The sequence below is a fragment of the Zingiber officinale genome, chromosome 7B (genome assembly GCF_018446385.1).
Source record: "Zingiber officinale cultivar Zhangliang chromosome 7B, Zo_v1.1, whole genome shotgun sequence".
Lineage (NCBI taxonomy): Eukaryota > Viridiplantae > Streptophyta > Magnoliopsida > Zingiberales > Zingiberaceae > Zingiber > Zingiber officinale.
The window spans coordinates 20,867,656-20,882,694 of NC_055999.1; the positions used below are offsets into that span (position 1 = coordinate 20,867,656).

General features: G+C 39.8%; 2 protein-coding genes across 2 annotated transcripts; both read right to left on the reverse strand.

Annotated features, from left to right (window-relative positions):
- Positions 1-3,169: 3,169 nt before the first annotated feature.
- Positions 3,170-4,265, reverse strand: LOC122004232 (agamous-like MADS-box protein AGL19). Its single transcript, XM_042559152.1, has one exon. The coding sequence runs from the start codon at positions 4,205-4,207 to the stop codon at positions 3,170-3,172; it is 1,038 nt and encodes a 345-aa protein (XP_042415086.1). The 5' UTR covers positions 4,208-4,265.
- Positions 4,266-4,402: 137 nt separating this feature from the next.
- Positions 4,403-7,284, reverse strand: LOC122005487 (plastidal glycolate/glycerate translocator 1, chloroplastic-like). Its single transcript, XM_042560522.1, has 6 exons — positions 6,839-7,284; positions 6,617-6,732; positions 6,144-6,253; positions 5,879-6,056; positions 5,382-5,511; positions 4,403-4,701 (listed from the first exon to the last, which is right to left on the reverse strand). The coding sequence occupies exons 1-6, from the start codon at positions 7,024-7,026 to the stop codon at positions 4,551-4,553; spliced, it is 873 nt and encodes a 290-aa protein (XP_042416456.1). The 5' UTR covers positions 7,027-7,284; the 3' UTR covers positions 4,403-4,550.
- Between the last annotated feature and the right edge of the window lie 7,755 nt (positions 7,285-15,039).

Here is a 15,039-nt window from a genome sequence, read left to right on the forward strand (position 1 = left end):
GGCTTCATGGTCAACCATATGCCTCCTATTTTCATGACTGTATGCCTTGTAATAGGGTCAATGGAATTTGATTAATATTCCTTTGGCTCTGATTATTTAGTTTAGTCTGGGTTTGCCTTGTGTACCCAATCGTTTGTTGCATTGGTTGCTTCCTCTCCATGTGAGTGCATGGTTGCGCTACAAAAGGGAACACACTGGATGGTGTATACAAGGATGAACTCTGAGGCCACTTAGGAGACATCAAATTGTATGCTAATCTAACACAGTAAATGTCTTGTTTTGACCTTTCTGATTTTAAATGGATTTTTAGTGTATATGTATTGTGTGAGGCACTTTTCTAACTTTATAAACAATAGCATTTCCTATATGATTAAAACTAAGCCAGAGAAGATTATTTAGCATTATACGATTTTCTGGGCACTGCTGTAAAATTATACAGTAATTAAAAGTCTAAATAACCCAACTGAGTTGATGCTCCTAATTTAAACTTCAAATTTCCCCCCTTTTAATATGGATCTTTTTTTTTAATAGTTTGAAATAGAATAATTTCCTTTGGTGGCTTAAGTAGCAGCCCACCCCAGTGAGCTTGAATGATTGCTATTCAGACTTAGTTGTAGTCAGATGTGGATGATTCTTTTCTTTAAAATCTCATGGCTTTGTGAATAATGCAATTCTCTGAAATTGTAATTTTGTGAAGCTATTTGTTTTAGAATTTCGCCCATCTTTGAAAGCTGGGCGAGGAAACAATGCCAGTTAAGATAAAATCCTTTTTTAATTTCTGCAACACCACTTTTGTACAGCCTTAAAAAGAACTGGAAGTATTTTAAAGGACAGCATTGCCATCATTTCCTCTCAGAGTGTGTTTCTTGCTGTGCTTTTAGGATCCATTCATAATGGATGTTTTAGGACTCATTTAAAACAATATTTAGGAACTTTCTGGTACGTTTGCCACTAAATCGAAGTTCAATTTCATTTGGGAGAACACAAGAATGCTTTAGGAAAAGGACATTCGGACCAGGCAACAGGTATACATGGCCAAAGCTATGTGATACACTAATCAATTTTTGTGTAATTCTTGAACTGAACATGCGTACAAGTATTTGACTTGACGTTTGGTACGCTTGTATTTATGGGTTGTCTCTGGACAATTGGAGCCTATAAATGGCTTTGACTAGTTTGAGTCTACATCTCATTACTATCTGATTCTTGTATGCCCTTTCTGAGAGTGATTTGTTGAGTGCTTTTTTTTTCAATGCAAGTTCAAGCTCACTTGATGCATTTCCTTTCTTGCAACTTTTGTCTCTCATGCCTTTAATCTACATCCTGAAAATCCTTTTTTTGGAAGGTGTTTTGCTGGCCAAGATTGCTGTGCCACCAGGATTCTCAACTCCTAGCAGAGCGCCTCCTCCAGTGTTTTTTTCTCAAACCAGATTTAACCAAACCCATGACACTGCCTACTCAGGTTTGTACATCTTGCTTTCTTGTGTGTTTTGGAGATTTTTATGTTGTGTAAATCATAGGCATGCTTCCACTTCAGGTGAAAATCATTATCAATCACATTCAATTGATCATTCTGATATGTGGAGTTTATAGATCCTGCAATGCTGGCTGTTGGCAAGAGTCGGATACCTGCTGAACCAAATAACTCTACATTGGGATTGAATTCATCATTTCCTGCACAATTTATCACTTCTGATAGCACAATTTTTATGTTTCAACATGGGGATGCCAGATATAGGGGAAACATTTCTGGCCTTTAAATGCTTTTGCTGCATCTTGACTTTTTGCACAGCCATACAGGCTTCTCTCCACTTACACAGTTATCGTTCCAACAACCATGGAATCCACTAAACTCAAATAACCTTTGGGATGCCTGGAACAGTATGTGTACTGAAGCTGATGTGGGCAGGGGTGAGATCTACAGGAATGACAGAAATGAACTCAATGGCTACTACAAAAGCACTGCTTTAAACAACTTCTGCATGACGAGTGCAGGTGATTTATACAGTCAAGCATTTGGGATGTGAACTTGTGTCTCTGAACTTTGGTCACCTTGTTGCCTAGATGCTTGTCTGTGGTTTAGTAAAATTGGTTCTTGGAGCAGACGTGGCAAGCCATCAGTAAAAATGAATGGCAACAGACCTTGGACCAGTGTCTTTCATTATCAGGTATAAATAGTTTTCAAAATATTTGAACTAAGCATTGAAAATATTAGTTGGTGTGGTGAAGCCAAAGCATATCTAGAAATGTGATATTGATAATGTCTAACATGCTACTCTGTGTCTGTATTACTTAATCTTCTGAAATTACAAATCATACGGAAAAATGAATTACTTGTTTGTTATTGTTCAGTATGTTACAAGCAGGAAGGCCCCAGTTTTGGCCGTGATTTTATCTTCTGACCCATTGACCCTGTTCTCAAATCTCAAGCATAGATTCATCACAGAAGGCTGCCTATTTTGACATTTGTTGTGTTTTCTCAGTCATAGTGCATACATAGGGTGGGACTGTTTTGAAATATTTGTGTACATCTTGAAAGATTGTAAATACATGTAATACATATATGTGCGTATTGGAGGGTCCTATTTACCAACCAAAGTTATTGTGTAGCTGCAAACTGTTTGTTATTATCCAATATGCTTTGTTTAGCCCAAGCCTAATCTTCCAGTATACCATGGTCTAGGGTAACAACTTCCATAAGGTTTTTAATTTTTTTAATTTTTGGTATGTTTCGTGAATTACTGTTAAGTTGGGACACGCACTCTATTGTAATGTACATCTGGCCGCATGCATGGCGCCGGCGGAGATACGTGAGAGCATTGATTATATTCATATAAAATGTAAGTCAGTTGTTATTTGCGTGGCTGGAGTTAACTTGTTGAAACTTTCAACAAATAATGTCATAGACTCATAGTGGCATACTCAGTTGTTATTCAGTGTTTTTTTTTTTTAAGAAATAATGTTCATAACGCATTTCATATGGAATCCTGCAGTGACCACAGTCCAAACATCACGGCACTGTTTTAAAAATCGAGTGCAAGAATGATACATGAATGAATGCAAGCACGAAGAATTCCGAGTACAAATCAAATGTTTTTTGTTTTGGTCTAAAACAAATCAGTGGTATAATAATATGCACATGACGCAATCAATTCGTCAGTATCTCTGATCAGCAGTCGAAGTGGCTGTTGAAGAGGACCAACGGAGCTTGCCACGGAGGGTGATCCTGCTCCACTGACTCGGGCTCAAAGCAAGACAATGGCACGGCGCCAAACATTTTCTCCACGAATCCCATCCATGGATCCACGGCCTCCTCAGAAATGCAGCATAAAGCCAGGTCTTCTTGTCGGCCAACATCCCACGGCTCCTGATCAATGCACGGCTCCTGATCAATGCAGCTTAATGCCCCAACATCCCACGGCTCCTGATCAATGCAGCTTAATGCCCTGGCTTCTTGTTCCCCGACGTCGGCGAACGGTGCAATTTCGCCGGCGCTCAAGGCCTCCACGAGCCAGTTTAGGGTTTCGTCCTCCGCCACTGTCTCCACCGTGCCTACCGCCTGTTCGACCGCCTGCAGCGGCGGCAACACAAATCCTATCCATGGATCCTCCGCCATGTCCACCACCTGTTCGGCCGCCTGCCACGGCGTCTTCACAAATTCTATCGATGGACCCACCGCCATGGCCACCACCTGTTCGACCGCCTGCCGAGGCGGCTCCACCGCGGTCCTCGCCTTCTCCCTCTCGACCCTGTTGCGCACCAGCGCCAGCTTTATCTCCGCCAACCGCACGAGCTCCGCGGCCTGCTCGATGCCCACGTCGCACATCCTCCATCCGCCGCCGGACAGCATTTCGTGCATGAGCAGGCTCGCCTCCAGCTCCCTGTTGCCGCGATCCTGCCGGCTGAGCTGCTCCCGCAGCTTGGCCGCCCGCTGGCGGAGGAACCCTTCCTGGTCCGTCTTCTTGCGATTCTGATCCGATTCCGGCACCGCCCTGAACCGCGCCGCCACGCGCGCCGTCTCCGCAGGCGAAGGCCACGCCTCCGGCGCCTCATCCTCCGGTCCGTAGACGACGGCACAGGCGTCGATGGCGCAGAGGGTGGCGAGCTCGCTCACCTTCTTGAGTAGACTCTGCTTCCGTTTCTTGAAGGTGGTGCGGCGCGTGGCGTCGTGCGCGATCCACCCGAGCGTAACCTTCTTCCTCGCCATTCTATTCTGCAATTAACCTTCTCCTATGACATCCAAGCCTAATTTATAGGCAACGGCCTACTCCTAATTCCCATGGGATTCAGAAAGAATCTTTGATTGGCAAAATATTTTGCAACGGTCACATATTCTTCTAGATGTCCATTAATTCTGGACAATATTAACAAGCAAAAAAAAAAAAAAAAAAAAACCAAATCCTTGTAAGTATAATTTTTCCACTTTATTTTTAGATGGTTACACTGTTAATGTACAAGAGGCATTTCAGTTTGGAGAAAAATGCCAGAGGATTTCATTCATCTCGTCGATGTAACGGAATGATCAAATGCGTGTGCACAGAAGATATTTCTCAACCAACTATAAACAGAAGGCTTTGTCTTACAATTGGAACAGAGCAAATCAATGATCCACAGATTCCAGTTAATGCATAAGCAATGGCACAGAACGGAAGTGCCTCCGGTTCCTTTGCAGACAGTGCTGCTGTCCCTAATCCATGAGCACTGATAAAGAAAACGCAGGCAATGATTAGTGCAAGAATATTTAATCCCAAATAGCTGGGACACTATTACAATACAAAGTGCAAGAATGCATAATCATGCAAATATTATATGCTCAATTGGAGAAATTCCAAGAAATACTAGACACAAATAGAGAGTGGAATCTCATAACAAGTTACTTATTCATAACGCTGTTACAACTTAAACTTCATCTTCCTGTTTTTGGAAAACTTTCATATCTAATTTTTGAAATTTTCCTCAATGAACCCAATGGTAGAATATTTTTCTCATAATTAAAATACCATGAAATTCCTTAGCAGTTCAATAAAGTACCAGAATCAAGACTAAAAGCACAATTTTAAAAATACCAATGAATGGCATTTACCTTGAAGCAAGGAATGAAAAGTTTAAACCAAGAAGATTAACAGAAAAACAATAAACTATATATCTCAGGATGGTTGAATGCTATGAACAATAATTCAACTTGTGAGAAACTTTGACAAGAATCTATCGTCAGTTAATTGTGAGCTTTCCAAACCCCATTTGATTTCAGAATTATATTTCTAAGTGTTCTAAAAACTCTAATTAATCATAATATACTAAACAAGATTTCTAATGCTGTTACAGGTGTTTATAAATCACATCAAGCTGATGTAAGTCTGTAGGAGGGCTTTAGTTAATACCTAGAAGCTGTTGCTATTCCTCTAGCAATAGGATCATCAAGGCGGAGTTTATCCATTACAGTTTGCACAAAGTTTGCTCCCACCACACCAGTTAGAACTACCGCTGCAGCAGTCAGAGATGGATTTGCACCTATAAGCACACATATCGCATAATTCAGTGATAGCCAAGATCAATATATGCTTAAGCAAAGGAAACAAGAGAATCTCATCTGCTATATAGTTGTGTCATGTTCAATGCAACAGCATAGAAATTGCTGACATTTAACTTATAAATCTAGTACTGATTCAAAGAAAACCATCTAAACTGCAGTAGTTTGATTGCAGGCCTTAATCATGTTTATAAAAACAAACAAGGAAAATGAGAAATGGCTGCAAATTAACTTATAAATGTAGTACCAACTCTTGGAATAAAAAACATCTCGAGTGCAGTAGTTTAATTGTATGTCTTAACAGGTTCTAATCACAAAATATAGTTATTGTTAGTGTCAAGAGTGTACCTTCAAAGAAAGACACTATGCTCAAGGCTAATGCCACTGTTATACACCTTGGTAGGATGGAAATGGTTAAATTTGGTTCTAGCCCAACAAGACGCCCTATGATTGCAGTTGAGTACAGAGAGAAAATAGTTGCAAAAATCACTGATGAGAAGATCTCAGCAGCATGTCTCTTGACAAGCTACTAGCCAAGAACACATGAGAAACTGTCAGCATAATAGTTCATATCTTAAGAAATTAAAAATGGGTTAGAGGCTGAAGACAATACCTTTCTTTGTTTAAACATAGAAAAGGCGAATGAAATTATAACAGATCCAAGAAAGCCCATAAGAATATCACCAGCTCCAGGATTTGATGACATTTTTGTAAGGTAATCAGCTGCAAAAATCAACAAAAAGCTTACAAACATAAAAACACAACATTAAAAGCAGGCTTCTGATTAGTAAAAGATGAAAAGAGAAAACTGCCTGGTGCAAATCCTTCTTGGTAAAGCTGTAGGGACAAGTATTTACAATTTTAGTTGGTTGTAACTCATTTGCTCTAAAGCCCAAAAATCAGAAAAAAGTCAAAACTTTGAGCAACACCAACAAGTTGATGAAAGTGGCAAAAGTATAGCGCAAAACCTTCACTTTTACCAATAAAAATAATATAAATCAAGGATTTGTAGTCCCAAATCTACCAACTGTCAGATGACTACAACTAAGCCAACATAACTTGGATTGAAAGAAGAAAGCAATGAACCTAGGACAGCATCCAAGCTACTCTTTGAGAAATATCCATAAGTTACAGCTGCCAGATCAGCAGAGAGTGCACAACAGATAATTGGGTGGAATACCTTCTTCACATTAAATGGTAACCTGAGACAAAAGAATGGTAGCTCTATTAGCTGTTCATACTCCAAAATATCGCCATAAGAGAAGTTTGTTTTAGTTTAAAATATATATATATACAGAAGTTTATTACCCAGAACCAACCATGTATCCCAAGACTGTTGCAGCTAGCAAGAACGGGAGGCATGTCCTTGCACTTGTACCAAGTGCTGTTGGATTAACATAAGCAAGAACAAATGTTGAAAGGAAAATAGAAGCCCAAGTCCAAAGCTCAACATTTGAAAATGGAGAGGCTTTTGGCATGGGTTCAGCTGGTATCATTTCTGTTTTTACAAGTTTTCTCACAGTTATTGCTGTTTGACCTGCAACAGAAAGCGACGCCAACCAGCCACCAACTGGAAATAGAAAATGATTTGTCTTTAAATACAGATCACTCGATGCAATAAAAATGTAGTTATCTAAATTTTATACTTAGCTGCCTTCTTAAATTAATATTGACATTTTTGCAATCCTATTCCCAAAATTTACAAAAAACCCCTTATTGTGAAGAAAGGAGCTGGGTTCACTTGACAATTTCTACTCATAAATTGGATAACTGTAATTGGAAAAAGAAATTAGAAAGGAAGGTGCAGAGGGGAAAATCAAATCGATTAGAGAGGAAAACATTTAAAGAAAATAAAACTCTTCTCAAACAATGTTCTGAATAATACAACATCACAGTGAAACAGAGTATTCAATATGATCAGAGAATAAAGAACCATGTTTCTGGTACCATATGCAACTTTCGAGGTGCCCCTTTCCCGTTTTAACCTATACAAACGACAAAGCCACGAAAAATACTTGAATGATGATTGCACCAGTTTAAAGCGACCCCGCTCTGATACCAATTGATAGATCGAAAGCGCTAGAGGGGGGGGTGAATAGTGATCGTGGCTATTTTAACGATTTAAAACATAGAATAGAAACGCAGCGGAAAGTAAACACAAACACACAGAGACGCAGGTGTTTTACTTCGTTCGGAGCCTATGACGACTCCTACTCGAAGACCCGCGGTCCTTGACCGCTTTCGGTGGGCAACAACTATATATCGGAAAGATTATAATTTGAATTACAATTAATGCAATAAGTAAACTAATACCGACAACAAAAGATCGAAGAGTCTGAGCTTCGGGTTGTCGACGTCGAGTAGTAGCACTTCAAGGTCGTCTCGTTGGCAGCACTTCACAGAAGAAAGCTTAGAATGTGTTGTACTTTGGTTGCACCCTCGACCCTCTTTTTATATGACATTCCGGGCGCCTGGATCCCTTCCGGGCGCCTGGAGTGTGACGTGGCCAACCAACCAGGATGCTCCACGAGGTGAAGTCGCGGCAGGGATAAAGTTTGGTCCCGGGCGCCCGGATCCATCTCGGGCGCCCGGACCACCTTTTTCCAGCAGGTTCCTCACCTGCAAAACCAGGTTAGTCCGAGCAAAATCCCCTGCAAGACAGTGTTAGAATCTGATAAAACACAGTAAGGAATAACTGACAGTCTTCGGACTGTCCGAGTCTGACTTCGTATTCCCAACCGGAAACCCTAGGTCGACCCGATGCCTACTGTTCCCTCTACGGGGAACGCGTCCTCACCTACTCCCCTCAGGAGAGCTTACCTGATGCCAGTCCGGTCTTCCAGACCGACTGGACTTTTCGCCTAGGGTTACCACCCCCTAGGACCTAGGGTTACCGCCCCCTAGGGTTTTTCTCCACCTAGGGTTACCACCCCCTAGGACCTAAGGTTACCACCCCTTAGGGTTTTTCACCTGCCTAACCGTAGCTAGGACTTTCCTGAAACACTCATTCAAACATGTTAGATCACACACTAACTTAACTTTGAATCCTTTGCCATTATCAAAACTAAGGTTTGATCGTCGGATGCTTCCCGCACCAACAGATACCTTGCACATCACAAGGATACTGCACATCTTAAAGATGTCATGATGCCTTGAGATATAATCTGAGTCTTCCGATCGACAATGGGACATGGGGACAACAAGAAATGGGGACAGAGGATCTAAACTTTAATTTTAGTTGCCATAAGTAGGACTGTAAATAAGACGAGCCGAGCCGAGCTTTGGGGATGTTCAAGCTTGTTTAATAAGGTAACCGAGCTAAGCCGAGCCGAGCTTAAAATGAACCAAGCTTTTGAAATGAGTGTTCAAACTTAGCTTGAGCTTGGTTCGTTTAGATGTTATCGAGCTCTTAATTCAAGCTTGGCTTGAGCTTGGTTCGAGCTTGGCTTGAGCTTGGTTCGAGCTTGGTTTGTTTAGATGTTATCGAGCTCTCAATTCAAGTTTGTTTGATTGTTTAAAACTTTTAGTTGTTTGATTGGTTATTGAGCTTGATAATTTAAATTTATTTATTTTATTTTATTATTTATTTAGTATATTGAAAAGAATTTTATTAATGAATATGGTTCATAAATATTGTTCATGAACGTAGTTCACGAACATTATTCACGAACGTTGTTCACGAACGTAAACGAGCTGAACACATATGTGTTCAAGCTTGTTTGTTTAGCCTAACGAGCTCTTCAAGCTTGTTTGTTTAATTAATCTTGTGCATATTGAACGAACATAAACAAGCTCTTACCAAGTCGAACATCAAGTTTGTTCACGAACGCTGGGTTCATTTACAGCCCTAGCCATAACTTAACCAAACGGGTTCAAACGCACCCTGACTCTTTGGGCGAAATGGGTAATTGCGCACCCGTCCTCCTTGCGGCGATGGCCGCTGGTGACAGCATGCCGCCGGGGGTAGATCTCTCCCATCCTTCTCATTTTCCTCCACTAGTAGCAGCTAACCTCAAACCGGTGGAGTCTCTTCCCCAAAGCTCTCAGGAGGCGAATCCAGTGCACCCCTCTTCATATGCGGCGGCGTTGAGGCCGGCGTCACCTCGTGCATCAAAGAAGAGTTTTGAGGATGTTGGTGAGAATTTCAAGCAGCCTTCTATATATAACAACAAGCTTGGCATTTTCTACACAAAGGAGGAGGTCAATGGTATGTCTAAACCTTACCAATTCTCGTTAATTGGGAAATTCTCGGGTTTAAGGCCAAGGCCACAGATTGTGTTTCAAGCTCTTAAGAATATTGGGCTTTTTGGTTTATATGACATACGGTTTCTTCATGCGGGCTATATCTTTCTGCATTTCTCTTCAAGCGAGGACATGGCAAGAATGGCAAGAGTGTGGACTCGTGGAATTTGGTTTATTGGGGGTATGCCCCTTTGGATTTTCAAATAGTTCCCAAATATTTCTTATTCGGTTGAATCTTCTGTGGTTCCTGTTTGGATTCAATTTCTGGATTTTTCCTATTCATATGTCAACAAACATTCTTTGTTTTCTGCTGCCCGGATTGTTGGGAAGCCAATTAAACTTGATGAGGCGACGACTGATAGTTCAAGGCTATCCATGGCTCGGGTGTGTGTTGAAATCAATCTTGTGAAACCCATGGTGGATGAATTCTGGATTGGTATTGGAGAGGAAACAAGATTGCAACGTGTGATCTTTGAAAAGTTCCGAAATATTGCACACAATGTTTTCATCTTGGGCACTTGGAGGATGCATGTTATGCTAATGGAAATAGGCCAAATCCTTTGTGGAAATCTGAGAACGATGGTAATGATGGTCAAGATTTGAGTGTTGGTCTAAATAGAAGAAATGCTGTTGGAAAACAGGAGGTAACAGGGCCTTTTGAATCTGATGAAGGGAAAAAGATGTTAAACAAATCTGATGGGGGAAAACAAGTATGGATTAAGAACGGTGAGGCCAGTGAGCAAGGTATGGTGGACAAGAAGGGGAGTGAAAGTAGGAATAGCTTTCACGTTTTATCTACATTAGAGGAAGAAGATAAGGGTGAATTAGAGGGGCTGTATGAACCGCCAGAAAATGTAATGTATCCTTGGGGAGATGGTTATGTTGATACTAAGATTGGGCAAAATCAATTGGGGCCTTTGGGTTTTCAGAATTTGGAAGTAGAGGAACAAAAATTAGATAAGTTGGAGGATGCTCACCTGGCTGCTGTCCTGGCTCCGGCTCATGTTGACAGTCAAACTAATGTACTAAATGTTGAACCAAGGATGGACAAGGGGAAATCTGTAGTTGGATTTTCAAAACAGAGGTCTTACAACAGGTTGTGCAGGAAACAAAATAAACTGTACAACCCACAAATCAGAATGTGCAGGATTTGGTTTCAGCTCCAAATCAGATTGTGCTAGATTTGAAGGTGCTTGCAGTCTCTAAACTGACAGTATAGGTTCAAAAAAGACAGGTGCAGTTTGTGCCAAGTCCAAGGCAGAAGGTACCAGCAGGGGATGGAGTTCCTCCTTACAGAAACAATCCGGTCCTGTTGGTTTGGCAGGGATACAAGATTCTGGGCAGTGGGGAAACTTTTCATTTTCAGCTATGCAGGATGAATTTGAAGGGAATGAAGTGTCTAAGTCCTTCATGGAAGAGGATGATTCTGATTATGGAGAAGCAGTGGATTCACAAAGGTCTTCATCTTTTCCACTGGTTTCTAATCCAAAGGGCCCTCTTTTGAAAACTTCTTCTATTAATGTTCCATCTGGGGTTACCCGAATGGTTACTAGAAGTAAATCTCAGGTACAAAAAAGTTCTTCCTCTTCTAATTTTTAATGTTAGGCTTGATATGGAATGTAAGGGGGGCTGGGGAATAATGCTTCTATGAGGAGATTACTTTATTTGAAGAAGTTACATCGTATTAATTTCATGGGGATTTTGGAGCCCTTTATTTCTCTTGACGCTAATTTTATCACTAGAAGGTTGGGTCTTCATGGTGCTATTTCAAATTGTTCTGGCAAAATTTGGTTTTTGTATGATCATAATATAGCTTGTACTATGTTAGTGGATCATGTTCAGTTCTTGCATCTTAAACTTTGCTCTCCTATTTTTCCCATCTCCATTATGGTGACTGTGGTATATGCGAAATGCAATAGAATTGATAGAAGGATATTATGGGATGATGTATCAGCAGTTAAGCCAGTTATGGATGAATATTGGCCAATGGGAAGAGATTTTAATGCAATTATTGGTCCTAATGAGCATTCGGCAGGTTCTCTAGCTAAGTGTGCTACACATGAATTTAATAATTTTCTAATGTTGGCTGGACTTTTGGATGTTGGTTTTGTGGGAGATAGGATTACATGGACAAATGGTAAAGTATGGAAGTGGCTAGATAGAATCCTGGTATCTCCATCTTGGAGTGATAAGGAATATATGGTACGGGTGGAGCATTTGAGTAAGGTGGCTTCGAATCATTGTCCTTTATTTATTTCTTTCCCCAGTTTCCATCTGCCAATGGCCTCATTCAGGTTTCAGAAAATGTGGACCAAGCACCATAATTTCTCCCTTACAGTACATTTGAATTGGATGCTGCCGTGTTCTGGTTTGACCTTCAGAAGCCTCAAATTAACTCAAAAGACTGAAGGCCCATTTGAAATGGTGGAATGCAGAGGTATTTGGAAATATTTTTAAGAATGTTAAGAAGGCTGAAGAGGTTTTTGAGTTGGCAGAAAAGGCTTTTGATCTTTTTCCTACTATGGAGAATAAAATTCATATGGTTAAGTGCTAAGCTTCTTTGTTTTGTACGTTGGATATGGAAGAAATGTATTGGAAACAAAAAGTGGCTGTGAAATGGATTGGGGAAGGTGAAAGGAACACTAAATTTTTTCACAATCTGGTACAGAAAAAGAGAATGACTAGCCTAATATTTAGAATTTGGGAAGAAGGGGTTTGCTTGGAGAGTAATGACCTTATTCAGGCTTCTGGGGCTCGGTTTTTTGAAGAGTTACTGATAGGGGAGGATTTGGGTGTGCCTGTGAGTATGGATATTATGCCACAGTTAGTGAGTTCAATGGAGAATCAAGCTTTGTTAGCTTTACCATCTATTGAAGAGGTAAAGCAAGTGGTATGGGAGATGTGTGAAGATAGTGCAGTTGGTCCAAATGGTTTTTCTGTAGCTTTTTATGTGGCCTGCTAGGATATTATCAAGGAAGATGTGTATCAAGTTGTCTTGGATTTTTTTCAAGGGGGTTCTCTTCCTAAAGGTATGGTTGCAACTACTATTGTGATTATTCCTAAAGTTGATAATGTCCATTGTAGGCACGAGTCTAGGCCAATTAGCTTATGCAATGTTTCTAATAAAGTTATATCAAAGTTGTTGGCAAACTTGTTGAGCTTGATGCTGGATAACATTATTTCTCAGTCACAGAGTGACTTTATAGCTAGAAGACTAATATCAAATAATATTTTGTTGGCACAAGAGTTCAACCATAAGTTGAATTAACATGCTAGAGGAGGGAATTTAATTTTGAAACTGGATATGACCGAGGCATATAATAGAATTCAATGGAGTTTTTTGTTTAAGGTTTTCACTGCTTTTGTTTTTTCTGAAAAGTTTATTGACATCATAAGACGTTGCATCAGTGATTGCTGATTTTCGGTAAGAATTAATGGACAGTTATTCAGAATTTTTCATTCCAAAAGGGGTTTTTGTCAAGGGGATCCCATATTCCCTTTACTACTTATTATAGCAGCGGAATTTCTATCAGGAGGTTTGGATGATTTATTTTTTAAATATCCCCTAATGTTTTTTTAAGTTGGTTGTGCCATGAAATTATCTCATTTAGCTTATGGGGATGATGTCATGATTCTAATGAATGCCCCGAGGGTATACTTGTCCGCCAAATCAGACGGTACCCCCTAGCGACAATATAGGAAAAATCGATATCAAACAAATTCAAGTCCACACAAACTCCAATGCGATATAAAATCAATAAACACATTAAAGATGATGCGTGTATGTCTACATGTATATGTGGACATTCTCAAAATCCGATACAAAAAGAAACTGCAACCATAATCAACAAGAACAATAATATAAAGCAACTCAACGGAAACCCAACTCGAGCGGGATTGGCAGCCAGGACCTCTAAGCGACACAACGCCTCCTCTATCAACTAACTTGAAAGTCAAGGGAAAAGCAAAGGGTAGTGAGTACAACCACTTGTAAAAGAAGATATTGTATGCATAATATACTGACAGGAAATCAAAGGATGCAGTCTCAGATAAAGTACTTACTAACAAACGTAAGTGTCCCAACATAATCCTCTGCTAATTAAAAGCATAACTAATTACATAACACTACACTAACCTGCTCAACCAAGTATAACTAACAAATTGGGATTACATACCGTACATCCAAAACCACCTGCATAAACTCAGCACATAACAAGCATATAACACACGTATAACAAAACATACAGTCCTATGTATCCTAATCGCTGACGACTCTCTCAACCACGAATGGGAGACAATAGTCGACAGTATATACCAACGGTTACTAACAACTCTCAACCATGAATGGGAGACAATGGTCATTAGGATATACCAACGGTCACTAACGATTCTCTCAACCACGAATGAGAGACAATGGTCGTTAGTATATACGAACGGTCACTAACGACTCTCTCAACCACGAATGGAAGACAATGGTCGTTATGATATACCAACGGTCGATAAGCAAAAAATGAAGTCACATCAATATAACACTATAGCCACACCTTGGTCTAACCTTACTAGCGTATAGTCATAGGCCTAAATAACAAGGGTCTAGTAGAATACTCACTATCTTATACTACGGTATGAAATAACAAACATAGGTTTAACAAGATGCTCGATATCCTATACTTTGGTATGATCATCGTGACAATAAGTACAAACTCAAATCATCTACCAAGAGGTCTTAGCAAAGTATTCAATGTCCTACACTATGGTATGGTAATATCGTGCATACATATAAACACAATCACAAATAACAAACATAACAGCATAGCTATCAACAATAGGTCAACATATTAAGACAAACAATAAGATATTAAATTCAAGAGCAATATAGGATAGATTTAAAGTAAACGCGTAACTGCAACCTCATCGAAACATGACAGTAACTAATCATGCAATATGATCAAAACTACTCACCTCTCAACGTAGAATGTCCCTTGATGTCTTCAAGTCTAAGAGCATGTCTCTAGCTCGAATCTACATATAAGATATACTAAGAATTGACCCATTAATCAACCTATTTATTAATTAATCATCTACTAATCAATTCATTAATTAATTCATCAATCTACTCTTAATCGATTAAGCATTACTTTATTTATTTAATCAAGTAACCTCAATTAATCAACCATTTAGATTAACCTAATTAACTATTTAGCTTATCATTTAAATTAATCAAATAGCGTTGATCAATCATCTCATACTCTTGATTAATAATCAAT

Bases quoted from the DNA above. Each gene is read 5' to 3' on its own strand.
- LOC122004232 (XM_042559152.1), bottom strand. From the start codon at position 4,207: ATGGCGAGGAAGAAGGTTACGCTCGGGTGGATCGCGCACGACGCCACG.
- LOC122005487 (XM_042560522.1), bottom strand. From the start codon at position 7,026: ATGATACCAGCTGAACCCATGCCAAAAGCCTCTCCATTTTCAAATGTT. The intron at 6,254-6,616 runs GTTCATTGCTTT...TGATTTTTGCAG, and splicing joins TAGCTTGGATGCTGTCCTAG to CTGATTACCTTACAAAAATG. The intron at 6,057-6,143 runs GTATTGTCTTCA...CTTGGCTAGTAG, and splicing joins CTATGTTTAAACAAAGAAAG to CTTGTCAAGAGACATGCTGC.